Consider the following 27,974-nt stretch of genomic DNA (forward strand, 5'->3'; position numbering starts at 1 on the left):
CGACTAGAAAAACACAAGACACAAACTTGAGCCCTCTACTTGATCCCTTCACCGCGAATCATGTGGAATCAGCGGAAAACATGATGAGTGCGTAATCCTGACACGCTTTCTGCTCAGTGCAGAGGGCACAGGCTGCACAAAGGGGATCATTGTTGCCTGCAGATGCCCGTCAGTGGTGCAGTCGCTCTTTGAAGGCTCTCCAATCGCAGCGCATAGCGCGACGAAGGAGGGCGGGGTTTGTCTTCCGTCCCCCATTACTGCTCCAAGCCCCTCTTTGGCACAGCGTCCCATTGACTAGACTGTGACAAACCGAGCAGCGTGCTTCACTGCGTCTCTGAACTCAGCGCTCTCAAAAGTGGACTCGTGATGTCTGCGAGGACGCGCATTCTGGGCTCGAGGAGATAAATGACGCGCACCTGCAGAGGGTCGCGTTTTGGACAGGTATGAGACCTGTGGCACTCGCGGATGAGGAACCGGCAGATCTTGCGAAGATCTGAATGCAGCTCAGTATCACACTTCCATTCAACCACCGGGCCTGGCGCATGGATGGATCCGGCTGCACTCATGGAATACAAAGCCCGTGAGCATGCCCGTCCGAGCCCACCGCTCTCCGGGAGCCTCTCCACAGCGTCATCCTCCTCCTGACACAACCGCTCCACTCGGACACCCACCGGTCACTTCAAGTCCCGTCGCCATGAGGACGACTGCTCGGTGATTCGGTGCATCTGCGCGCCCGCACGGACCGGAGACCTCCCTCCCCCCTCTCTCTCTCTCTTTCTCTGTCTGTGTGTGTGTTTTGGGGTTTGTGCTTTTGTTGGCCGTACACCGGATTTATCTGTGCGGCGAGCTTCCTTTGTGTCAAAGGGCTTAACGCAGAGTGCGCGGAGGGCGACAGAGCGGGGGCTTCGCTTCGCCCGCTGTTGCGCACAGCTGCTCTCTTTGTGCCGGGTCGTAATGGCAGCGGGACAGCCGGAGGCGCAGGACCACACGCCTGAGAACGGCTTCACTCCGTTGGAGCGCCCGGCGCCCCGGCTGCTGCCGCACATCGACGGCTCCGTTCTGCCGTCTCTCGGGGGCTTCGGGAAACACCAGAAGCAGCTCGTGGTCCTGACCTGGATACCGGCGTTGTTCATCGGCTTTAGCCAGTTTTCGGATTACTTCCTCCTGGCGCAGCCCAATGGCACTTGCGTGCAGCCACTGGCAAACGAAAGCGACTGGACCGCGGCGACCCCGCCGGTCACCGTCACCAGCATCGCGCCCTCGTTGAAGCCCACAGGCAACGGCACCGGGCACGGATACGGCGACGGCGTCGGAATGCTGTGCGCTTGTAAGGAGTGGAGGCTGGAGCTGCAGACGGGACTTAGTCAGAATGTGGTTACCAAGGTAACGAGTGAGCGCCATAGACCCATAGTGTTATTCAGGGGTGGGTAGGTGGGGGGATTGCCGTCATCATCACTACTGCCAGCCTCAGACAGTTGATTGACACGTTACCCACTGACCCGCGTACTGTTTATTTATTTATTTATTGTGCTTTGGAGTGAGCTGGTGCTGCCTGGTACATCAGTTCAAAGAGAATAATGAGACTCTTTTTACATCTTACACTTAAGCGCCTGAATTCCAGAGTGTATGAGTGGAGTGTGCAGAGAGAGAAAGGGAAGAGAGAAAATAGGAGCCCGGAGAGCCTAACACATACACAAACTACAGGACAGAGCCGAAAAAGAGCTAATGACATGAAGTTGTATATAAACAGATGGCGAGTCAAAAGAGGCCAATGAAGGAGAAGCGCTCAGTGCATCATGGGAGGTTTTCGCACATACATTAAGACTAGTATTCCTACCCAAAGCTCTGCTGGTGCTAGTGTCAACTGGTTTATGGCAATAAACTAATACTGAAGCCCTTGTGTCACAATAGCTGAAAACTTTGGTTGACTCATTTATATCGCACAGCGCACAGATAATACAGTAATGATCACATTAGCATACTATTCTACAGGTAGTGGGAGGAGGCAGTATTCAAGCACAATAAACACAGAAGCATAATGAAACTCTGTTTGACATATTTGCCCCGGGGTCCTCAAGCCAGATAATTCTGACATGTGCTTATGTTCAAACCTTAGTTTATTTATTTTTTCTTGGAATCCAATTACAGAGACAGAATTCAGAAAAAAAACCCCAACCAAACTGAATCCTTGTGACAAGAAGTGGCTGAACGTTAATAAGCAACAATGCTGATCGTTGCTTCTGCATTTGTGCATTAATGACACCTGCTTTCTCAGATAAAAGCGGTGCTAAAAGCCCAGACTTAATAAACTCACAGTGGCTGTGTTGTCCAGCCATCATAGAGCATAACCTCTAACTGTCTCTCTCTACTCACTCTTCGTGGTGCAGTTGGATGCTCAGCAGGGACATGTGTAAATTTTTTGTTAAACACCAACATTGGATTCACACACAGCTCAGTCACTCCACTGGGCTCTCTTGCAGATGCTGTCAAGGCTATGCACAAGTATGGTGCACACGTAGTGCTTCTGCATGTGTCCTTGGCTAAACTTCAGCTGCTGAGTGCTGCAGTGGTGTGTGCACTGACCCACTGGCTTAGAGGAAAGAGTGGGAAACTATTGATTGTTGTTATAACAGACATACAGCTGCTTTCCCACATGCACTGTGTCTGCTCTCTCTTTGTCTCTCAGAAACACACATAAATATAGATGTGGGATGAACACTTGAATATTTAAGAAGTGTTTGTAGCATGTTTGCAGATGCGTCCAACTTCATGAATTATCAACACAGTGAGTCAGAGAGTGAGAAGAGTTTGACAGGATTCTGATGAGAGAAGCCCACGTTTCTTTTTTGGCTTCTGTGCAGCGTTCATATTATAAGTGTCTCAGCTCCTCCTGATGTCTTATTCCCTTTTAACATGTTGGGAGTGCCTTACTCTGAAAACAATATCTGACTTATGTTTCTCTCATTCTTTTTGTTTCTGTTCCAGTGGAACCTAGTGTGTGACTCGGCCTGGAAGGTTCACATTGCCAAGTTCTCTTTGCTTGTGGGCTCCATATTTGGATACCTGGTGATGGGTGTCATGGCTGACTGGTACGCTGCCTCCTTCTTTGTCTGTTTTGTTAGACTGTAAGGACCATTTTCTTTTCCCACACAGCTTGTAGAGTTTAAAGAAAATGGTCAGTTACCTGGGTGCAAATATCTTCCTAATGTCAAAGGTCAGAGGTGAATGCCCAGAGTGCTTAGAGCTATTATTAGGCAACTGTAACTCAAATCACCACTCGTTCAAACCAAGGCATGCAGAGGAGCATCTCTGAACAACACGTTGAACCTCGAGGCAGATGGACTGTACGGGCAGAAGACCACGCTGAATACTGCTGCTGTCAGCAAATGACAGGAAAATGAGGCTACAGTTTGCATGGATTTCCCAAAATTAAACAATAGAACATGGAAACACGAGCCTCTCTTTCTGCTGCTACATTCAAATCTTGTCAGAATTTCCCATAAGCAACATGAAAGCAAAGATCCATCCTGCATGTAATGGCTCAGGTTGGTGGTGGTGTAAGGGTCCAACCTGGTACTAGCGAGGTGACAAAAAAAAGGCCAGTGAATGTATTATCGAAGGACGGACCAGTTGATTGGGTGAAGATCAGCATCAGCTGTTGACTGTCGTGTCACATCAATCTTTAGCTGGCTAGATATTTAAAAATGTCTAAAATTGTGTGAGGAGGATTTTAAAGCCATTCAAAAATCAATAACAACAAAATCAAACTAAAAAGACAAACAGTGGAATTGGCATTAACCAGATTGTAAAAGTGCTTTATCCAGAGTTATCGAGAATAAGAAAAAAGAAATGTCTGACAGCTTCTCTAGGAGTGGTGGGAAGCTTAAAGAAGAGTATCGCAGAGCCTTAATGGTTAAATATCGAACTATCTGCAAAGCTAAATGATACAATATCTTTTGTAACTGAGCAAAATGCCACTGTCATCAAGTTAATTATGGTCACTTTTGCCGTCTGCAAGCCGCCCGAGTGGCATCGTGGGAAAATAAGCACCTGCATTGTGTTAGGGATCAGCAACTATGCACAACAATGTAAAGAAGCAACGGGGGCCATGAGGCCTCAGTTGGGACCTGACCCAGTGACCTCCTAACCCTCCCCCGCCCCTCCAGACCAGGACGTGCTTAGAGTCTGAAGGAAACGATGAATGCAATGTTCTCTTTCTCCGGACTTTACATGAAAAGTTTCTTTCTCAGTTTAACTGGGTTTTTAAGCTCTTTGCTACGTCTTTATCTCCCTGTCTTTCTCTCTTGTTTCTAAGGTTTGGTCGACACCCAGTGTTGATCCTTTCGGTGCTTTTCATGCTGGTGTTTGGTCTGAGTGTTGCCTTCTCTGTAAATGTCACCATGTTCAGCACCTTGCGCTTCTTTGAGGGTTTCTGCTTGGCGGGCCTTGCTCTCTCCCTCTACGTGCTCAGTAAGTACAAGCCTTCACCTTCTCATGCCTGTTTGCTTGGTCTTTTTCTTCTCTCCTTTTTCTGTTCTGTTCTCTTTCCTGGTGTATCCTTTGCTGTGTTTGGCAATGGCAGTAATGCTATTATGAAAGCCTAGAATAATCTGCTAAAGCCGAAATGAATTTGATCATAACTCAGCAACAGTTAAATGTATCGACTGATATCTTGGGTGGAAGTTTAAATACTCCAGCATAATTGATCATTTCTAAACACTCCACCTTGACCTCTTTGGAAAACATCACACAGTCAAGGGAATCATATAACTCAACTTTGATGCTTAGAAAAACTAACTGCACTTAAACTCGCCTACTTAGCTCTCTGAGGTGTAAGTCATCATAGGTAGTAACACTAACCCTGGCCCTGAATCTCTATTAGGAGCTTCCATTAGTGGATCTGGTGGCTGAATCTGAAGTATGATATGCTTTTATTGTTAAAGTTAGCTGCTACAGCACACCATGATACTCTGTTGCTCAATGTTAAAGTGGAATATGTTTTACAGTAAGGTTGTTTTTTCACTCCAAACATATTCTCCTTGTGTCACGTTCTGCAGAAGAGTCAGAGGTTTTTAAAACCGACACCAGATACTTTCAATTTGACCCCTTTGCATTCTTCACCGCTTCGCTCACTCTTTCTCATTGCTCTGTTGGCCCCCTGTTTCTCAGGCCACAGTGAGATTAGTCATACGTTATGAAGATAAGGCTTTGGGGTGGGTTTTGTCCCTCTCTGCAGGGGTCCTGGATAAATCTCATCTGAACTGCTTTTGAAAACAAACAAGCAAAATAGATTCCCCTGAGCTGTCTGCCAAGAGCCTTGTGAGGAATCAGATTTAATCTGTGATGGATATGAGAATATTTGTTTTATAAATCCAAGATTTGCACGAATATACTGTTCCAATGGGGGATGATCATATTGTAAACATGACCAAAGTTTTAAATAGCGAGATCAGTCCCTATGCTATTAATCCCTGTAAAACAACAGCTCGGGCTTCAGGCTGCTCTAAAATGCTGTTTTCAGGTAGTTTTTTGTACTCTTGGCTCTGCTGTGAGCACAGAAGCCCCTCGCGATCAGGAAACAAAGTATTAAAGGGAGGGGAAGGGAGCTAAAAGATGAACTGTGTGGCTGCATGAAGGCCCAGTATAAGATGCATTAGGGTTGTTTTGAACTATGAATCATGAGTGAATCAAAAAGTCCAAGAATAAAAATGTGTAAATGGAAATGAACATAATAGGTTTCGCTTTGATATTACTGATAACCACTTGGAGTTTGGGTCGTTACAAAGAATATGATATAATAGAAAATGTACGAAAGGCCACAGAATATGATCTCCTCACTCCTTCAGTACTGTACTCGACTGTTAGTATGAGGTGTTTGTGGTGATGTGCTGTGCACTATGGCCAAATCTCCAATGTGGTCTTGTTTGTCCAAAGGACGTTGTTTCACAAGTTTTGTGGTTTGTTCATCTGCAGCTTTACAAACCTAAGCTATGCTGCCAAGTTCTTGTTCCAGAGAAGAGAAAACATCTGTGTGGTCGCAGAAAATAGGCAGGTGTACAGACCTTCACACGAACCCTTGCACTAACAGTCTGATGACTAAATGTACGTCACTGGGACCCAAGCAGACCCTAGTGGACTTGCAGCCGTGGAAAGTATGATCCCCGCTTTAATACTTGTATTTCCTATGGAAGCAGTAAGGATGTGCTTAGCTTTTTCTCGGAGGCGTCATGTTCGTGGGCTGTCAAATTTTTAAAAATGTCATTTAAACAAAAGACGTTGTTTCCCACCTTGTTCCTAAAAAGTCAGAAACCTGTTTTTGTTTCATTATCATTATTGCACTTTTTTCTCACATACATGAATGTCACACAGCATACATTTGATCCTCTGTTTCTATACTTGGCTAATGAATTGCTTCACCCCTTTCGCTGCTGTTTTCACAGTCTGCTTACTAAAGAAAAATGTCTGTAGCGTGGGGCAGTTTTTCTGTGTTTCACTTGTTTGTGTGTTCCAAGCTAACAATGATGGGATAAGTAACTGTTTGTGTGTGGGATTATTTTTGTGTGTGTGTGTGAGACAACAGATTGTCTGTATGCACTTTGAAGTGCAACAAAAAAGGTGTTTGTGTGAGGTGTGGATGCATGCAGTAGGAGGAACATTCGGCTCCCCGCCACAGATTGGTGCTCTTTGAAGTGAACTCAGACTTTGACAGTGAAAATAGATGCTGGCATCCCATTAACAGTAAAGACTACCTACTGTACTTACACCTGACAACAGAACAGTGGAACACAGTTTGCAGTTGTTTTCATTGCAAGCTAAAAACACACACATGCAGGTGGAACTGTTAATAGAAAATTTCTTCATACTCTACTGGTATCACCTTCTGTTGTTTGCCAAGAGAGGTAGAGTAGGACAGAAATAGTGAAGTCAGTCAACGACATATTGTTTTGTTCGTTTGCCTGTAATGGCTACCTTGGATTTAATTTTAAGTGGTCGTTTCCTTTTGTTTCATCTTCGAAGCACCTGGTATTCCCCAGGCAGCTTAATGATGCCGTGACTGTGCTATCTTCTCTGAGATCTAGGAAAGACGTCCTGCAGGGCAAGAGAAACACAGCAAGCCAGGCGATCGGACAAGCTGGGAATCTTTCTAAGTTTGCATCCTATCTTATGTGGAAAGCAGTCAAAGCAAACTGACCAAACTGTCTCCACACAGCTTTCAGGCTGAGCTCCTGCTTTTTTAACAACTTTTATTGCGTAGGATGCTTTAGAAAATGGTTTACTCTCAGTCAACTGCTGACAATTAGAGGCTCAATAAACACGTCCATTTTCCAAGTTTGCAAATCGTTTCGTTTCGTTTGAACTTTTCAAAAGCCTAGTTTTAACTCGCTCACTTAAACAGTCATCAGTTATGGCTGCAGACGGAAACTATAACAGCAATTTCTGTGGAGTACCCTGATACTCCCACAGTCCAAAGATATGCATGTTATTCTAACTGGTGATTCTACACTGCCCTTAGCTGTGAATGTGAGTGTGAGTAATTGTGTCTATGTTCACTGCTCACTGATAGGCTGGGGGCAGGTGAAACTAAATGAAGGTCATGTGATTGAACTAACCAGTCAAGAACGCTCCTTTTTGATCATAACCCCCCCTATGGCTGGCTACTCTGTAATGTTCAGTATTATTATCCAGCTGCACTGCGCCATAACAGGGGAACCGGGTGCATAAAGGGGCCAGATGTTTACAGCCATCATTGATGTAAACATTCTCAAATTAAAGCTCAGAGGCAATATTTTAATCCCAAAGTCATGTTACATTTCAAACCCAATGAGCTGTAGTAGGGAAGCAAAATAATAGAGAGTGTCTCAGTGTTCTGAAAGTGCTGTTAAAAACAGATGCTGAGGAACAACAGAGGCACGTAATTGCAGTGTCTGTTGGACTGCTGAGTTGGAAATAGCATGCAGCAGGAAGAAGAAATGCAAAAATAAGCATGTAGCACGCGTTCTCTGTATTATAGATGATTTTGTCCATGCTGTGGATGCACTGCTCTGTCTGCATTATCGCGTCTAAAAACACTCTTCTCTGCCTGCCTCATCCTCCACCTCCTTTCACCCTCTGCTGCTGTGAATGCAGCGCTGACTTCCAGTTTCTAAATCCAGCAGCTCTCCAGCCCTTTCCATTTCCCCCCTCTTTGCTTACCTCAACTTCCCCATTCACACCATCCTCTTCCTCCTCCCTCTCTCCCTCACCCTTTCACCCCATCATCCTTATTACTACCAGCGCTCACACAATCGCGCGCTCATTTTCTGGAGGCTCATTTAAAATCTCTCATCTTTTAGTTATCTCTCTATAGCACACAGCACATAATAAAATCCACTGAGCTGCCGTGAAGCTTGCCTAATATAAATGTGTTCACGTGCACGTTGTAGTGCGTTGTAGTGCGTTTTTGGTTGTTTCACAATTTCTGCACGGGCTTATTAGTTTGTAATATGGCACCTTCCTCTGAGTTGTCCTCTGGGAACTGCAGGGGATAGCATTTCCTTTTCCTCGTGCTTTTTTCCTTCTTATTCTGTCTGTTTCAGAAGAGAATGCTGAGCCTCGTCATGAAAACATGGCTGACGATCATGCACGCTTTGGACAAAGTATTTAAAATAGACCTCTGTTCCACATTTTTTTAAACTTTTGAGTTGTGGGCCATGGATTTTATTCAGGAGATGGTTAGATTTACATTAGCTGCTATACTTCCAATGAGAAACAGTCTTTTTAAAACCAACAAAATCTAATGAAGCATGTCAACTCACTGCCAGAGAGGCATTCAGTCAGACGCCAGGCACTTTGTTAGCTTTGCGTTTTGCACTTTGCTTTTCCTTTTTTCTTACGACTTTTTTCACTTGCTGCTTTACACGCTGAGAACAACACTGACGCCATAACTTGATGTGTCCGCTTTTGTGTAACGAGCCACACCAACACCCTGGCATTAACTGACCTGCTGGGAATAAGAGCCTGCAGTTATGCAGTTATGCAGTTACTGCAGTTATGCAGTTACTGCAGTTATGCAGTTACTGATTTGTAAGCCACCCAAAACTGAGAAACTGGGTGTTTGAATCCAAAACCTGGTGGACTTGGTTCCAACTCATGCTTACATACAATAAGTCTGTGGTGGGAGTGGGATCCTTCCTCCAGTTTTGCGTAACATCATGATGTATTTCCATTTGAAATTTGGATTTTCTGGTTAGCAGGTTAACCCACCAAGCATCCAACATCCACAGATGTTAAATTTTGGACTTACAATTCAGACATTATTTTCTTTTTGCTCAAACACTGAAAACAATCCTGGAGACATAGTCTTCTTGAAAAAGTGTACAAAAATATGCTTTTTTACAGCAGTAATTATTGACAAAATTGACTGGTTCATAGACCATATGTGAACATGCCATGTAGTTTATAGTTCTCATATAACCCTGAATATATCCAAATATAGAGCACCTTTAGTGCACGTAGGGGGATTTTATATTTTTGTCAAATACAAAACGCACAGTGCGTCATGGTGTGTTGTACTTACATGTACTTTTTTGATATCTCGTATAGCCCAATGGTACTTCAGTACAGTACTGAAAAAAGTATTTTCACCTTGTTTTCAGACTACATTTCCTTGTGTGGGTTTTAGCTCAGTATCAAAGTGCAAATTTTAGCCACAGCTGGCAGGTTTTTTTCAACAAAAGCTTGGCACACTCTGTGTGAACACACTGCACCATTTAACAGCTAAAGAGCCACGTAGTTCCCCAAGGACTCTTTGGACACAGACACAGTTTAAAATGTATCTACTGGATGTGTAAATAAGCAAATGTTCGCTAACAAGCTTACGAGAGTTTTATTTAGTTTAGTTTTATTTCTCATCATTGATTCGCTCTTCGTGTTCTTCCTTTTAACACCTGCTTTATTTCCTGATTAAGTTTGCCTGATGACTCCATTTCACCTTTAATAGATGTAAGTTCTGATTAAACAGCCGTTGTATATCTTGTTTCACATACTGTTCCTTCCTGCATTGCAATTAAGCTTGGAGAAATACATTTTTGTTCAGTAGTACCAATGATGACTGATAGTCAGCTCTATTTATAACTTGTTTACCCTCCCCAAAGTGTCCAAATGTCGTTGGCACATTCAAGTAAAAATAAGGACTCCAGACTCGATTCAGACTCGACACGAAAGAGTTTCTCTTGTACTGACGAACCTCCGACTTGACTTGAATGTTCTGGTTTGCAGCATACTGCGGCAGAAAAGTGGATTTTATGCTGCAGGAGTCATTTGAAAAGTTTATACCGACACATTTGGTAAGTTTCTTTTTCTCCATAAACTGGGTCAACATGTGAATCAAACATATGAATCCCAGCAGATTCACTGGAGCAACTGTAGAAAGCTGCAGAATTTTTAGTACCATTACTGAATCCTAGAGGGGGATTGGTATTCGCTTCTCAAAAGATTTTCAGTGAATGTAATTTGCATGGGCCCAGAAGAATTAGGCTGCAGTTGCGTTAGAGTAGTGGAACAAGGTTAATGCCTTTGCCTTTTCCTCTCTGTCTCTGCCCCTTGATTTCGTTGTAGGAAATGACAAAGACAAGCACTATACGGTGTATGCAGGTGTGTGCAGTTTTGAGCTCATGGTGAGGACTTCTGCTGACTCAGATGCTGTGCCCTTGTCAAGCTGTCTATGAAGTCACCCCCTTAGGCTGAAACAGATTTGTGTCATGACTGATTAATATTGTTTAGTCTATAAAATGCCACAAAAATGCCTAGCGGGGTTTCAGGAGCCTCATATGGTGTCTACATAGTGCTTGTTTGGTCTGTCCAAATTCCAATTGGTATTTTATTTTAAGTTAAATCCTCACATGCTAACAGCATGTCTGTTTTCTGTTTTCTTTTTATTGTTGTAGGGTCTTTACCTTACAGTATAAAAGGCCTTGAGGCAACTGCTATGATTTGGTGCCATATAAACAAAACTGAATTGAAATTCAGGTGGAAGATTGATGGTATGAGCCTCAGCTTCACCAGTCTCGTGTTGAAGTGTCCTTGCACAAGATACTGAACCCTACATTTCCCCCAAAACATTCATTATTGTGAGAGAGACTGTATGTATTAGTTAAAAAGAAATAGAAAGTGCTGAATGAATGTGTGTGTGTGAATAGGTGAACAGTGTTATAAAAGTCACAAATCTTCACACTGGAGAGTAAAAGCTACTTTCAGCTGCTTCTATTCACAAAGGGTTAAAACAGTGGGTAGCTCTGCATGTTTGACTCGGCAAATTCCTTACTGCAGATGTCCTTCCTGACGCAACCCAAAGGGATTTGTGCTTCCTCCCAGGATCGAACTAGGGCTCGTGACGATAGAGACACCAGCAACCATAGTCAGTTGTCTTGTAGGGGCCAGAGCAGGCGACGTTAAGGGAAATTTAAAACTGCTGGCTAAGGGTAAACATAACTTCAATAAATTATAACATTATATTTCACATCGGTAGTAATGACACCGGGTTACGTCAGTTGGAGGTCACTAAAACCAATATTGAATTGTGTGTTACTTTGCCAAAACAATGTTGGACTCTGTAGTTTACTGTAGTTGGTCCCCTCCCCAATTGGACAGGAGTGACATGTTTAGCTGCATGTTCTCCTTTAATTGCTGGCTGTCTGAGTGGTGTCCAAAAAATGATGTGGGCTTTATAAATAATTGGGATGCTTTCTGGAGGAAACCTGGTCAGTTTAAGAGAGACGGCATCCATCCCACTTTGGATGGAGCAGTTCTCATTTCTAGAAATTTGGCCAAATTTATTAAAACACCCAAAACGTGACTATCCAGAGTTGGCACCAGGAAGCAGAATTGCAGTCTTACACGCCTTTCCTCTTGCTTCTCGCCTCCTGTTACCCCCCTCCCAAAACCCCATCCCCACAGAGTCCCCACTGTGTCAGCTCCCAAACAGACAAAAAATAAACTAAAAACTAAGTGTGAATTAATAATTGATAAACAAGTCAATTTACTCTGCCTGTTAGAAACCTGGTTGCAACAGGATGATTATGTTAGTTTAAATTAATCAACAGGCCGAGCAGGTTGGGGGGGTGTCCAACCTTCTTTTTATCTAACAAATTCTTGAAGTAGTTCTAAAACAGCTAATTAATCATCTGCAGAGGAATAGACTATTTGAAGAGTTTCAGTCAGGTTTCAGAGCTCATCACAGCACAGAAACAGCTTTAGTGAAAGTTACAAATGATCTCCTTATGGCCTCTGACAGTGGACTCATCTCTGTGGTTGTTCTGCTAGACCTCAGTGCAGCGTTCGATACTGTTGACCATAATATTCTATTAGAGTGATTAGAGCATGCTGTAGACATTAAAGGTACTGCATCACAGTGGGTTAAATCATATCTATCTAATAGACTCCAATTTGTTAATGTAAACTGAGGGTCCTCTTCACACACCAAGGTTAATTATGGTGTTCCACAGGGTTCAGTGCTAGGACCAATTCTGTTTACATTATATATGCTTCCCTTAGGCAGTATCATCAGAAGGCATAGCATACATTTTCACTGCATGGTTGTCTCATGTCAATTTGTCATGTTTGTTGCGATTCTTAGTGTTCAATTACAACCTAACAAATCTCATCTCTCTCTTGGTTCTATTTCATGCTTAGCACTAATTAGCATCTTAGCTTGCAGTATTGTGAGCGAGCTAGCATACTAACAGTGGCATTTAACTTATAGCAACTCTGTAAGTTAAACAATTAAGAACAGTTAATGAAAGCTTGTTATAATAGTTTTGGGTGTTTGTTTGTTTTTTGGCTCCAGTATAGCTTTTTGTTTCAGGAACACGACACTCCCTTTTTCCAAAATTTCAACAATATCTTTTCCCATCACCAGCTGAGCTATAAATCTTCGTCATAATCGCAAACACAGACTGTGGTTCTCACTCTGAGCTCATGCTGTTAGGAAGCTAATTGTCTCTCCATGCTGTTCTCATGCCGGAGGCAAGGTTAGCCAGGGAGCAGCAGACAACATAAAAGTGTGTGTATGTGTGTGTGGTAGTACTATCAACCATTCATCATTGAAAATTAGTTTGACCATTCTATCAGCTTCTTTTTATTCAGACCCTTTTTCTTTCTGTATGACTGTTCACTTTTAGATGCAAAGTATGAGAAGCTGTGGGGGGATTAAAAAAACTGTGGTGGTGCTGGGGGTGGAGGTGCTTTTATGGAGGGTGTGAAAGCTACTTCAACCACACTGATGAGCTAGAGGGAATGGGGGGGGGGGGTTTGCACACAGGAGGGAGGGTGGCAGTGGGCAGTGAGATAATCAGCACAAGGAGAGCCATTCTCCCACTCAGCTGGAACAAAAGGTCCTTGCCAGCATGCCTGTTTGTGTGTGCGTATTGATATCCCAGTAGAGTCAGCAGGATCAGGCTCCTCCCCAGAGAGTTGGGTAGCATTTTTTTTTTTTTGTGAGGTTACTTTAGGGATACATTGCCTTTGCCAAAGTACAGTTGATTTTCTCTTTTCGATTGTGATTCAGTCTTATTGACTGTGAACAAAGGTAATATTGAGTGACTGCAGCTCAAACTGACTACATGTGCATACTAGCTGAGTAAAAGTGCAATAATAATTTTATATTTCCAGATGATAAAGTTTGGTGTTTAGTGTTGTCTGTAAGTAAAGCAAATTAAGGTTTAACAAACAAAACTTTTTAACCTTACAATAGCGAATTTTTGTATTTCGACACACCCGTAGAATACAAAATGCAAAGGGTTTGATTTGACAGGAGAAGATGCAAAGAATAAGATAAGATGGAGTCAGATGATCTGTTTGTTTGTGCTTAGCTAAAGACAAGATTAATATTATAGTAGGTAGCATGTCTAGAACACTGGCATACCCCTAGACTCTAGGGGTATGCTTCTCGCTTCAGGTGCAAGAGGTTCTGGGTTCGAATCCTGGACGAGCCCCCATTTGTGTTGCATCCCCCCCTGACCATGGTGGGGGCTAAGGCAGGGAGGAGACATTAACACAAGACCACCAAAATTAACGAAGACGGACAACAGCTAGGTTAATAGTCAGACAGGATTTCATTCTGTTGTCATGCCTTGACAACAATGAACTTGACAACAAAAAAAAAAAGTGGGGAAGGAGGACCAATCGGTTGAGCCAAATCAAATAAATTAACAAAACAAAAGGAGGTCAACAGCTTCCCTGGGTCTAAATAAAGCAATATGCAAAACAAAAGGCCCGTCTAGCTGCTCGACAAAAAAGTCCAGTCAAAACATACAAAAGTGGCATCAGCCGCATAACCTAGTGTCTGTAACAGTCAAACCTCTGCTGCCAGTGTATAGGGTACCCCAAGCTTACTTGTCCAGCCTCCCACCAACACACTCTGTTTTACGTACACAGAAGCCTACAAACAAGAGTTCCACAAGAGTCAGAAGCTGCCCAGCTGTCCAGGGAGCTGCTCTTTTCTAATGATCCCTGGCAAGCTATTGACCTACTGTGCCCAGGTCAGCCAATAGACGTGTGCCAATTATCTTTGAATTGGCCAATAGGTGGAGGCTTGACACCTGAAAGACAGGAGCAACAGAAAAACAGAGCAACGTACTCTGGCATGTAACAACTCTTTACCATGTTCTCAGATCACTCCAGTGTAAATTAATGAAGGAATCAGTCCAGTTTTTACTGCAATCTTGCCAAATAATTTCACATGGATGGTCCTTTTATAGCCAAGCATTTTGCATGATTGCTTACAGCCAGTTTTTTAAACATGATTTTTTAAAAAGAAATCTAGTAATTAGGTGTATCATGGAGAATGTATATTGTAAATAAAAATCACAATGAAATTAAAGTGAAAAGGTGGTAAAAACACACTGGACCTGAACTGTAATACCATCACTGCCGTTCCAATTGTGAATGATCGCACGCGTCTCACGTCCTCGGGAAGTCTGGACTCCCGAATGAACTTTCCAGGTACAAACTAGCATGTAAACAAGTAAAAACTTGCATACTTGGATATTAAGAAACAGTCAAGGAGAAGAAGAAGCTAAAATTTGGACCCACAAATTTTTGTGAGAGTAGTAGTATGTCTTCTACTCTTTTTGGGACTTTTTACCACCACTTCTGGAGAATCTGTAAGCCAAGCCATTGTTTACTGTAGGGAGCAGCTGCTAGCACTGGGCAACAGGAAAGTACTCCTGGAGGAGCGACCCAAGATTCCGAAGGAATTACGAGGAGGGGACGCAGGGCTGGAGTGAAGTACCAGGAAAGAAGGAGATGGTACAAACCAAGCATTCCATCCATTCTCATGGGTAATGTAAGATCTTTACCCAACAAGATGGAAGAGCTAATTGCGCTAACCAGACTGCAGTGGGAGTACAAGCAGAGCAGCCTCCTCCTGTTCACTGAGACATGGCTCAGGGACCACACACTCTGTCATAACTCTGGATGGCTTTCAACTGGTTAGAGCGGACCGGAATGCAAAGGAGAGTGGTAAGAGGAGAGGTGGGGGACTAGCAATGTATGTCAATGAGAGATGGTGTAACCCGGGGCACATCACTGTGAAGGAACAGAGCTGTACCAAAGACATTGAACTGTTGGCAGTTAGCGTCCGGCCATACCACCTGGCCAGGGAATTTTCACACGTTATTGTGCTGACTGTTTACATCCCACCCTCGGCCGACACTACAAGCAGCCTGTGATTACATTCACTCCACTGTCTCTCAGTTACAGATGGCACATCCGCAGTCCCTCATTATCATCTCTGGGGACTTCAATCATGCCTCACTATCTGTCACTCTCCCAAACTTATCCCAGTACGTTGACTGCCATACAAGGGACAGCAAAACCCTGGATCTATTGTTTGCCAACACAAAGCAGGCTTACAGTGCATCACCCCTCCCCCCGCTTGGCCACTCAGACCACAACCTGGTCCTTCTCCACCCCACCTACACACCTATGGTGAAGAGGAACCCCCCCACGAAGAAGGTGATAAGGGTGTGGTCTGAGGAATGCACTGAGGCCTTAAGAGACTGTTTTGAATGCACAGACTGGCAGGAACTCTGCAAGCCTCACGGTGAGGACATCGACGCCCTCACTCACTGCATCACGGACTACATTAATTTCTGTGTTGAGAACACTGTGCCTACCAAGAAGATACAGTGTTTCTCAAACAATAAACCGTGGGTCACCCCAGAACTGAAGGCCCTGCTGAACAAGAAGAAGAGTGCTGTCTGGTCGGGAGACAAGGAGAAACTTAAGAAAGTCCAAAAGGATCTTAAATACAAGATCCGAGAAGGCAAGGAGTGCCTCAGGAGGAAGATGGAAAACCAACTCCAACAGAAAAACGTCAGAGAAGTCTGGAGGAACATGAAACAAATCTCTGGACATTTCCAGGACAATGGAGGAGCCACAGTGTCTGCTGGCCGGGGGTGGGCTAACGACTTGAATCTGTTTTTTAACAAATTTGACAATGGCCCACTTATCACCTCTCCCACCCCCCAGGTTCCATTAACCCCCCTCCATTTGCCGCCCCCCCTCCGGGTGCAATGCCATTGTCACCTGAGCTCTCCTCTCACCACAACCCTGCTTCACCCCCTTCACACATCTATCCACAACAAAGCAAGCCCCACCCCACTCCAGCCCAGTCTCACATCACATCTACTTCACAGCTGATCAGGTGAGAAATCAGCTCAAGAGGACGAAGGCAAGGAAGGCAGCAGGTCCGGATGGAATCTGCTCCAGACTGCTCACGGACTGTGCAGAGCAGCTCTGTCAGGTGGCCCTGTACATCTTCAACCTGAGCCTGAGCCTGGAGAGGGTTCCTGAACTGTGGAAGACTTCCTGTGTGGTTCCGGTGCCAAAAATCGCACACCCCAGGGAGCCCAACCACTTCAGGCCTGTTACCTTGACTTCTCATCTGATGAAGACCATGAAAAGGCTCATCATGCACCACCTTCAGCCACTGCTGGGCTCAGAGATGGACCCCCTGCAGTTCGCCTACTGTTCTGGAATTGGGGTGGATGACGCTGTCATCTACCTGGTACACCGATCCCTCTCTCACTTAGAGCAGGCGGGGAGCACTGTGAGGATCATGTTTTTTGACTTCTCCAGTGCTTTCAACACCATCCAACCTGCACTACTGAGAGGGAAGCTGGAGGGAGCCGGAGTAGGCAAACAGCTGACTGCATGGACCATCGACTACCTTACCAACAGACCACAGTATGTGAGGCTCCATGACTGTGTGTCCGAGGTGGTAATCTGCAGCACGGGGCCACCACAGGGCACGGTTCTCTCACCTTTCCTGTTCAGCCTTTAGACTTCAGACTTCTGTTATAATTCGGACGATTGCCATATACAGAAGTTCTCAGATGATACAGCCATCATTGGATGCGTATCAGACGGGAATGATCAGGAATACAGGGGGGCCATCAGTGACTTTGTTGGCTGGTGTGAGACCAACGTACTCCAAATCAACGCCGGCAAGACAAAGGAGATGATCATAGACTTCAGGAGGAAGTCACCCCCTACAACACCGGTGAACATCCAAGGGAAAGACATTGAGATAGTGGACTCTTATAAGTACCTGGGTGTTCACCTCAACAATAAACTGGACTGGACTACAAATACAGACGTCCTATATAAGAAGGGCCAGAGTCGACTCCACCTGCTGAGGAGACTGAGGTCCTTCGGAGTCTGCAGAACTCTGTTAACGACATTCTATGACACTGTGGTAGCATCTGCCCTTTTCTATGCAGTGGCCTGCTGGGGGAGTGGATGCACGGACAGGGACAGGAGCAGGATTGACAAACTGGTGCGGAGGTCTAGCTCCGTGCTGGGATGTCCCCTGGAGTCTGTGGAGGTGGTTGGTGAGGGGAGGATGTCAGTAAAGCTGACACCCATCATGAACAACCCACATCACCCACTGCATGAGTATGTGAGTGGGCTGAGCAGCTCCTTTAGTCAGAGACTGAAACACCCTCGCTGCAGGAAGGAGCGCTTTCACAGATCATTCATCCCAACAGCAGTTAGACTCTGTAACTCCTCAATCACGATGTTATAAGTCACTGGACACTGTGAACATCCACGGTCACAACTTCATGCATAATGGACCTTCCATGACCTTCCAAGCTATATAGTTTATGTCTTCCATATTTCCAACTATATCCATAATCACATACTGTGTATGCTACCATTGTATATAGTGTATTATCTTACTTTTTCATTGATTGTACTTATTTGTATTTTTGTATTTCCTTCATATATCTGTACCTGAGCTGAGGCGACGCAAAAATTTCCCCGTTGTGGGATCAATAAAGTCTTATCTTACCTTATCTTATCTTATCTTATCTTATCTTATCTTATCTTATCTTATCTTATCTTATCTTATCTTATCTTAATACATATTAGACACATTTAGCACTAATGGCTTGACATGGGTTAAGGCAAATGCTTAAAGCTGAAGTTGCATTCACTGTTGTTTTGGGTAATGAGTTATCGTACAGTATACATATCCTGCTGAAACAAAGCTTGTTTATTTAAAGTCAGCGACTTGTATTTTTAGCTGTATCATCCTTGTCATCTAGTCTTGTTTCCTACGAAGTGCACAGAGCTTAACTGAAGCTTAATAATGGCCACCTGTTGCTGCCTTATACAGGGTTGAGTTTTCTGGGATAAACAATGCTAAATTGCTCAGCAGGGTGGATATAAAAAGCAGAGTTGGGTGATTTTCTCAGTCTGTTTGTCACCATTAGCGACCTCTTTCACATTAGACTCAGTCGTTTGATCTGCTGTTGAGTAAATTATTGATTTGTGCAGTTTTAATTGTACAGACTGACCGAGATCTGGGAACAGCGTGTGGTTACTAAACACACAGGACAAGAAACCGATATGAAAATAAAGCCGATCAGCAGAAGTGTAACTAAGCATCCATCACATTCACATCCTGGGTCAACTCTGGCTCGTGGTCTGACTTCTCAGTTTCTTTTTGTGATTTGAGATAAAGTTATTATTTATTTATTTATTTTACATTGGAAACATTTGGATTTGATAATTTACATTTAATGCTATATTTTTAGACCGCTATGTTAAAAAATAGTGAAAAGCTGTATACTGCTCCCATCACTGGGCCAGAGACAGACTCACACTGTCTTTTTGGCTAGAAAAAGTAGAAGCAGACGGCCAGGTTAAGGATTATGGGTCAGTGCAGTTTCCTTCATCTGTTTTGGACCTTGTGTGGGAAGATTTTTGACTGAGGTCTAAGGAAGAAAAACAGTTCAAGGGAATTTCAGTAATACCTTTAACCTCTAGCTGAATCATTTTCCTTTCATTCTTTTATCTGAAAATCTTAGTCATCTTTCCATCCCGCCTCCTTCTTCCTCATTGTGTTTTTCTCTGTATTTCCTCCTCTCTCTCTCTCTCTCACTCTCTCACACACACCAGTCTTTATTATCATTCCTCTGGTGATTCCACTGATGAATGGAGGGACTTTTGGAGGGTTAGGTAATTTGTATTCAGTCCCTACTCTACTTTCTTTACTCTGTCAACCCCCCAGCCCAGCTTCCTCTCTCTGCCTCACAATAACAAGTGACAGTACAGGTTAGTGAGTATAGTGAGTATGCCCCCCTTCCTCCCTTCTCATCCACCAACAATGGTCACCTTCAAAAGGCCCTTGCCATATGGGCCAGGCCATCTGGACTGTGCCATGTTACAGGCAGTAAGTGAAAGGATAGGAGCCCAGTCACGTGGGAAGGACTTAAAGGACGGTTCCAGCGAAAAGCTCACCGAGCAGCTGAACTCACTCACACGCTTCCACATGCAGTCCATCCTAACTTAATGAAGAGGCCTGGTGTTAAACTAGTGCGCTCTCAGGGGAAGGATCAGCAATAAGTGTTCAATAATTCATGACAGGAAATTCAGTGCCTACCTCACCATTAAACAAACACATGCTCTTTCAGGCCATTAAGACAGCTGCAAGTTTATAATGGTAATCACATCCAAACACACAGAGCGCATACATAATTTATTCGCCTATCGTGGCGCACTGACACCAAAGGAAGCCATGTTTTCTGTAAAATGAAGTCTTTTTGTTCTCGTGCTTGTCTTTTTATTTTAGGGATCGAGCTGTGTTTGCCAGGTTGGCGTTTCTCCATGACTATGGTGGCCAGTTTTCTTATGGTGGGCGGGCAGCTATTGATGCCAGGGGTGGCCGCTCTGTGTCGCCATTGGCCAAACCGGGATGACTGGCAGGTCCTGCAGATCGTCATAATCAGTCCTTTCGTACTGATGCTGCCGTACGTCTGGTGAGTCCCGCCCTCTGAAGAAAATCCACAGCTCTGAGCCAGGCGATGGCTTGTACAGTACACACGGCACCACACAAGCTCGCTCCGATTTTACAAACAATAGTCTCTTTCTCCTCTTGTTTTCTTCTGCCCTCACTTGTTTCTTTCTTGCGTTTACAAATCTTCTGCTCATCCTTTGTCTGCTTCTCCTCGCCATCCCCCTCTTTCACTCCCTCTACAGGATTTTTCCCGAATCCCTGCGCTGGTTGCTGGCCACCCAGCATTACCGGCGGTCCAAAGCCATGATGCTGCAGATCGCCAGGAAGAACCAAGTTGACATGACAACTGAGCCAAGCGGAGTTCTTACAGGTGAGGATGAATTCAAGAGGGAGCGAGAAGATGAAAGATCCCACAACCACTGGGCCACGAATTCTATTCTTTCTGTTGGTTTCCTTCAATTCTCTTCACTTTGCAATGTATTTAAATTGTCTGCAGTATGTTACATTACAGCTGCTGCTCGGTGTGATGAAATGAACAAGCAAAGACACTGACATGCATATAAAACTGCTCAGACCATTGATATGATGAAATGCAAACGCAATAAGGTAAAGATCCATAGTCCTTTAGGTTGTTAATGGTTTTGTATTATAATATACACAAAGTCTGACTTCCAAATAGTGCTGAGAGCATGTGCACTGTCAGTTAACAACAACATTGTTATCCTGTAAATCTCAGTTGAGTACGAAGCACCTGGGGTCTCATTTAAAAAGAATGTGTAGGATCCATACTATACCTCAGCAGAGAAGCTGAGATGGTGTGGACAAAAAATAGCAATAATAATTATAGAGCATGCCTATGCTCACCAGCTCAGAAGCTTCCCTTTATAAATCACGGTCAGTATAGAAATGTGTGCACTTCAATCAGTCTTCTACCCTTCCCTCAAAAAGCTGTTTTGCTGTGGTGAACTTGGCCCACTTTATAATAACTTGTGATGATATTTAGTGTAATGGATGATGAAAAATATGATGTTGAGTTGGAGAAATATTTGATTCTGCTCATCTCAGTGCTGTCGTGGCTTACTGGCATTTCAATATTTATGATAAAGTAGATCCATAAGTACTACATTATAGGAAATCATACTTAACGTATGATGTGAAGTATTATGTATTGGTTTTTACATCATGCCTTTAATTTAGCACCTCACAATGTGCATTGCTAATTTCTGTCTGTCTCCAAAATGTTCATAAGCGTGGGTCGGACTCTCTGTACCAGTGTGCACGTCAAGATTGCCTTTGAAAACTCCCAACTTGTGCGTGGGAAGTTGCACAGGCCTTTTTCAGACTTCATTTTCGGCGTGCGCCATGTTTATAAATGAGATCCCTGGCTATTAATTGTCTTGCGACAGATTTAACGTGTCTCACCTTTCTCTGCCACGACACTTCTTGTTCCCCCGAGATGGTGTTTGATTCATTGTCGCTGCTTCTCCCAGTAGCCAAGCAGTCAGAGGGATGATGAGAGTGGGCACAGTGATGTCCTACATCTATCTAAAGCCCCCCCAAAGCTCTTTAGCTTCTCCGTGCTAGAGATCCCTTATGGCCGGGTGCTCATTACCACCTGAAAAGGAAAGGTCTCAAGGTGTGCGTTTCATGTTTCCTACCAGAGCTGGAGCAGGAGCTGCACAAGAAACCCCAGAGGAGCTGCATTGTCAAGATGATGAGCACCAGGAACCTGTGGAAAAACATTGTGGTGCTGTGTGTCAACTCGTAAGTGTGTTGCGTTTGTGGTCCCGGCTTGTACAGTTCCTTTGCTAATAACAGCCAACATCCGTTGTGTTGAGAGCATGAATTACACATGAGCTGATCTCCAGAGAATGAAGACATACTCAAACCTCACGTGCCCTGTGGCGGACGCATGTTTTAGGTGGCACCTCATTGGCCACTCTCTTATTCTGTGGTTTTGTCTTGATGTACAGTCTGACAGGTTATGGAATTCACCACTGCTTCGCTCGCAGTATGATGGACCCCGAGGCTCAGCCCACGGCTTTGTGCCATGCTGACTATTACACCATGGCGGGCATCGCCGTGGCAACCTGTCTAGCACTATGCCCTGCGGTCGGGCTGATGGGTCGGCGTGGAGGGCTGCTCACATTCATGATCATAACAGCCCTGGCATCACTGCTGCAGCTGGGTTTGCTTAACTGTAAGTAATAAAAAAATGCACAAGTAGACCATTCAAATCAACTTTATTTATATAGCTCCAAACCACAATCATCTTTGTTACACAATCACATTTTGTTACATAGATGCACTGTAATGCATCTACGGCCATGTTTTTTGGGGGGAGACCACTACCATCATGACAGAAGGGTTTTATCACAGGATAAAAGTGATTACTTAGAATTTTTTTATAGCTACTAAAGTTACTGTAAAGTTTGACTCAAACAAAACTTTGGTGTGAAGGTCTAAAATACAACTAACTTTGTACAGACACCATGACTGTAATGTTATACTATCCTGTTGCCTTCAAAGTAAAACTATATTTCAAATAAGTAGCAAGCTATTAGCTAGGCATGCTAACTTTAGCCTCTCTTCTCAAAACTAATAAACATTGTTAATCCAGTCTTTACACTTTTCACCTCTTGTTTTTACTGGTGAAAATACCATGAATATATCCTTGAAACTCTTTGGATGGCCTCTTTGGATCGGCTTTAATCCTGAAATTAGTTGTGCCCTCCTGTTGTTTATCGGACAGTTTGACGACTTTGAAGCTTGTCAGACATGCTGTGCGTGTAGTTAGCTTGAGAACTGTAACTGAAAAGGTTTAGCCATGCTAGCCAGACTTTTACTGAAATTCTCAAACACTTCGGCGTCCTTCCCTTAGTCATTAAAACAGTACCAACTGCAGCTCAACCTTGATTCTAATAGGAGCTTCCCCTCATTCTTCCGCTTTGACCTACATCTGCAGCATGTAGTCATTATTTCAGGCTTCAGTGGTAAACTGTTCTCCTGAAGGCTTTTATTCTGCTTGTTTTGAGTCAGTGCTGTGCTGCTCTTCGTGCTTACTAATGACATCTCTCTTTTCTCCAATGCTCACTAATGGAATCCAGTGATTGGGAAGTACAGCCTTCGCCATGACACAGGTACATTTGCAGTTACGAGATTTATCATCTAAAACAATTAAAATGATAAACCTTTCCACTGGTTTGAGGAAAACTTAGTGATACACAGTAAACAATGTCATTTATGTCCCTGGAATCATGTTACATTTGTTGTTGCTGATTTTTAATGCTTGTTTCCTCTCTTTTGAACAGTTTTGCGAGACACTCTTAACAGGAAATTCTCTGTGGCCTTCTCCATAATTGGGATGTTCTCTTCTCATGCTGTCAGCACACTCAGCATTTTCTTTTGTGCTGAAATCACTCCTACTGTCATCAGGTGAGCCTGCATAACATACATCTTATGAAAGCAAACAGTCTTATTACTTTAAAAAATATATCGTCTATTATGACAGTGTCTGCACACAGCTTTTGTTCTCAAATTGCATATTTGCTCCCTCTTGTGGTGTGTTTATGACTGACAAGTGTTTGGAAAGAAAAATGTGTGCCACATTATTGATTACAATGGCTCCACAGAAAACTGGTGAAAACGTGGCTTTATGAAAAAAGGGCTGTAAGAGGTTATGAAGGAGGTTCAGAGCAACAGATCTGACCAGATGCTGAGTGAAGACCGTTGTCAGCTTAAGAAAGTGATAAAAGTGGCTGAATAAAGCCTGCCATTTTAATACTCTTAAGTGGGATGTATCCTGCCCACTTTCAGCTCTGTACTCCTAATACATTAGCACCGTATGATTCACCAGTCAGAAAATCCACAAATATCCTACATTAGGCTTTGGTGCAACCTCTTCATCTGAAAAAAAAAAAAGCCATTTGAGCTCATTTCCCTTTCACTCCAGCCTCCAATTGTTCTGATTGGCTTTCCCTTACAAACAGAAGGTCCAAACAGCAGATGGGTGGGGCTTCTATGCTCACAACTAGAGCTGTTTTTATGACATGAATAGGTGATGTGTTCTACTTTTGCAAATATAATACAGAGACAAAAATAGGAAAAAAAGGGGTATGTATGTAGGCTGATCTCATTATTTGCATTGTGGTGACTGTGGCTCGAGTAGTAGACTGGGTCATCTACCAATTAGAAAGTCGTGGATCAATCTGTGACTCCTTACATCAGGGTTGGGGAACTCCAGGCCTGAAGGGCTGGCGTCATGCAGGTTTTAGATATCACACTGGGTCAGCACACTTGAATCAAATGATTAGTTCATTACCAGGCCTTTGGAGACCTTCGAGACATGTTAAGGAAGTAATTTAGGTAATTTAGGAGGTTAGAAAGCCTTTAGGCATAGTTAAAAAAGTGCTGCATGAGACAAGCTAAGTGAGGCCTGTAGTAGAAAGCTACTTTATAAGAAGCAGTCCATTTAAAGTTATTTGACCATGTTTATATCTCAAAAAATAAGAAGTCAACTTTTAATGATGTCCCAATCCTGTTGTATGAAGAATGCTTCTAGAATGCTGCTGTTTTTAGTGTAAGGTGCGTCAGAACACCTTGGAAATAAATCAGCTCTGACCTCTTTTTCTGCAGGGGTGGAGGACTGGGCTTGGTCCTGGCTAGCGCTGGCTTTGGCATGCTCACTGCACCCATCATGGAGCTCCACAACCAGAAGGGCTACTTCCTGCATCATGTGATCTTTGCCTGCTGCACCCTGCTGTGCATCATCTGCCTCCTGCTGCTGCCTGAGCCACGGGGACAGCCACTGCCGGAGAGCCTGGCTGATGGAGAGACCTTTACCCGTCAGACCCTGCTCCATCCGGGAGAGCAGCACCTCCTTCTCGCCAAGAGTGATAGGGACTACTCCCGTGTTCAGGACACACCATTACATCTCTCAGCCACTGGGGGCGCTACAGTGGCAGCAGCCACCGCTCTGGCAGCGGTACCTGCCTCATACGCCCTTGCAACTGGTGGGGAGGTGATCGGGAATCATGCCATAGCCAATGGAGTGTGAGCAGCTTTGCAAGTTGTCTTCTGTGCTAATAACTGCTCCAAGCACTAACCTGAGCAAGCGATGACTGAACTTCCTGTACTTTAAGGGAAACTAATTGTTCATATGAACTCTTTTTATGTTGAGGATTCAGATGATGATGATAGTAAATTTGTGTCATTTGTAGTGACTATGATTCCTTCAGGAGTTGCCAAAAATATATTGTATTGAAGTCAGTGTATGTCAGATAATATGAGCGTCTTCAGTGGTGTTGGTGATTTTCTTGAGCCACCTTCTGCTCGAGGGTACAAGCAGACACAAGTGGAGAGACAAAGTACAGCAGAATAACTTTCAATAACGTGTGCTCTGAGTTTACTGTCTGTAGTTTTGACTCGTTGAAACTGGATTTCACTACATCTTAAACTCTTTGTAGGTAGGTTATTTTGCACTAAATGTCAGAGACACAATCAAGTGTTTGTGATTTGCAGCCAACACATTGGAGATCCAGGGATTGGCTAAAGCCACTAACTTTTTGCATGAAAAGGGCACAAATGTTTTTTGTTTTGTTCTGTAGCATTGGTTAATACAACCTGTGACTCACTGTGCAATTCCCCAGCATTTATCAAGTAATTCTCAATTGACAGTGTAATTTTCAGTACCTTACAATACTTACCAACAGGTACAGTAAAACATAGTTTTACTGTACCTGTTGGTAAAACAGGTACAGTAAAGGAAAGGAAAAAACTGAACAGGCTGTGGGGTGGTTAGCACTGTTGCCTCACAGCAAGAAGTATCTAGGCTCAAATCCAGTCTGGGACCTTTCTGACTGGAATTTGCATGATCTCTTTGGGAACTCTTCCCACAACCTAAAGACATACACACATAGGGTTAGGTTAATCAGCGAATTTAAATCGGCTCTAGGTGTGAATGGTTGTCTGGTGGCTGCTCCAGTCTGCATGCCGAAGTATCCTTGGGCAAGATACTGAAGCCCAAGTTGCTCCTAACATGGAAAAATGTTTGATAGAAAGCACTTAGATCTAGAGAAAAAGTCCCTGTGTGAATATGAAAGAGTGATGTTCTCAAGTAGGGAAGCCCTATTTTAGAACCAGTCTATTTACCATTTACTCTTTGTGTTAGTCCTGTGATAAACTGGTGACCTGTCAAGGGTGTGCCCTGCATCTTGCCCTATGACAGCTGAATTACACTGTAGTTATTTTTAGGTATTTGTTGTGTCAGAAGTGGAGGCCAGCATACTGTATCTCATAGCCTATACCCACAATAATACTACATTATCAAAAAATAAGTGGATGTTAGGCTACTCTTTAATATACCTCATACCCAGTGTAATACTAGGTATTACACGCTTGGCCTTTAGTCTAAACCCAATTGTCATTTCATAAAGACAAAATTTCGACCTTACTGCTAAAACACTTGAAAGGTACTCAAAGATTAAAATGCTCAACGTACAATTTGTTTCTCATTTCCTTTAAACTCCCTTAATCTACTGTAACAACATTTTACAGAACCAGCGAGTATTTGTAGGCAACATTGAAGCTATTGCCCGGTTTGCAAGAGACTACCAAGGTGCCAGGAACTGCACCTATAAAAGAAAGAGAACTCATATTGACCCCTCCTTTAATGATGCCCATTCCCGAACCAGTTCCAAGGACTTACACACAAACACACAAAAAATCCACTTTGAATTCACTAAATAATACATGGTAAATGTTGGGAAACCAGACAATAAGTTGCGGGCTGTATTGTGAACTGCTACAAGTACTCCCTCATTTGTGGTCTCTTTATATGAAGTCCAATGTGGCACTTTATCCTCAGCTGAGAGGTCAGTGTGGACACTGATTTTTAAAGAAGCGTTACTACTGCTGATGCTGGCGTATGATGGTTGTTGGAAGACGAACAGCCGGAGACCTTTCTCGCAGACCATATGTGTAGCCTACAGAGACTTTGTGCATAATGTTAAACAAATCTGAGAGCTGAACGGACATGAGCGTGACCTGCTAGTGCACTACTGTATGTCTTATGATGCACCTCAGCAATTTAAATGGCTTTATCGCTCTGTTCTGTTAACAAAACAGAGAAGATACGATGTAATGAAAGAAAAAAAAACTGTATTTATTTTTTGTCATGCTGCCAAGGGAAAGTTTTGTTGCTTGAAATACCTCCTTAATTAGCAAACATTTCCAAACTCACTCCTCGTTCTCTGTACTGTGCTAATACTGTAATCCTGTTCCTAGAGTGTGTAACTTTAGACAGAAAGCACAATATTTTACAGTTTTTTGACATGTGTGAAGATTAGAATAGAGCAGCATAGTCTGCATAGACCTGGTTTAGTTGTGATTGGTGTACATTATACACTTTATTATATAGGTATCCCTTAGGACTGCATAAAAATCTAAGGTATGTATACATGTGCCATTCATTTATAAAATATGGAACATAACCTTACTTTTATAGACTGTGAAGCACACTGAATAGACAAACCATCCCATCAAGCATTTTTGTGCAGATACACCAGAACCCGAGAATCCTCCATTTTTATAGTCATATTTAGTACACAGCACATATTTTAGACATTCAGTATGGTTTGGTAGTTTGTATGTTTTCAACAGTAAAAAAATACTCTAAGAAAACTGAAGGAAA

At 43.5% G+C, this 27,974-nt stretch overlaps 1 protein-coding gene across 1 annotated transcript; it reads left to right on the forward strand.

The window, feature by feature from the left end:
* On the forward strand, positions 1-27,974 carry slc22a23 (solute carrier family 22 member 23). The gene is made up of 10 exons (XM_005752069.1): positions 1-1,383; positions 2,986-3,089; positions 4,316-4,470; positions 20,120-20,306; positions 20,527-20,654; positions 21,946-22,048; positions 22,258-22,484; positions 23,392-23,424; positions 23,596-23,719; positions 24,920-27,974. The coding sequence occupies exons 1-10, from the start codon at positions 955-957 to the stop codon at positions 25,338-25,340; spliced, it is 1,911 nt and encodes a 636-aa protein (XP_005752126.1). The 5' UTR covers positions 1-954; the 3' UTR covers positions 25,341-27,974.

Source organism: Pundamilia nyererei, unplaced genomic scaffold, assembly GCF_000239375.1.
Source record: "Pundamilia nyererei isolate P.nyererei 1_Seehausen unplaced genomic scaffold, PunNye1.0 scaffold00343, whole genome shotgun sequence".
NCBI lineage: Eukaryota > Metazoa > Chordata > Actinopteri > Cichliformes > Cichlidae > Pundamilia > Pundamilia nyererei.

Excerpts from the sequence above, each read along its gene's own strand:
- slc22a23 (XM_005752069.1), top strand. The coding sequence starts at position 955 with ATGGCAGCGGGACAGCCGGAGGCGCAGGACCACACGCCTGAGAACGGC. Across the intron at positions 3,090-4,315 it reads ATGGGTGTCATGGCTGACTG|GTTTGGTCGACACCCAGTGT; the intron begins GTACGCTGCCTC and ends CTTGTTTCTAAG. Across the intron at positions 22,485-23,391 it reads GCAGCTGGGTTTGCTTAACT|TGATTGGGAAGTACAGCCTT; the intron begins GTAAGTAATAAA and ends AATGGAATCCAG.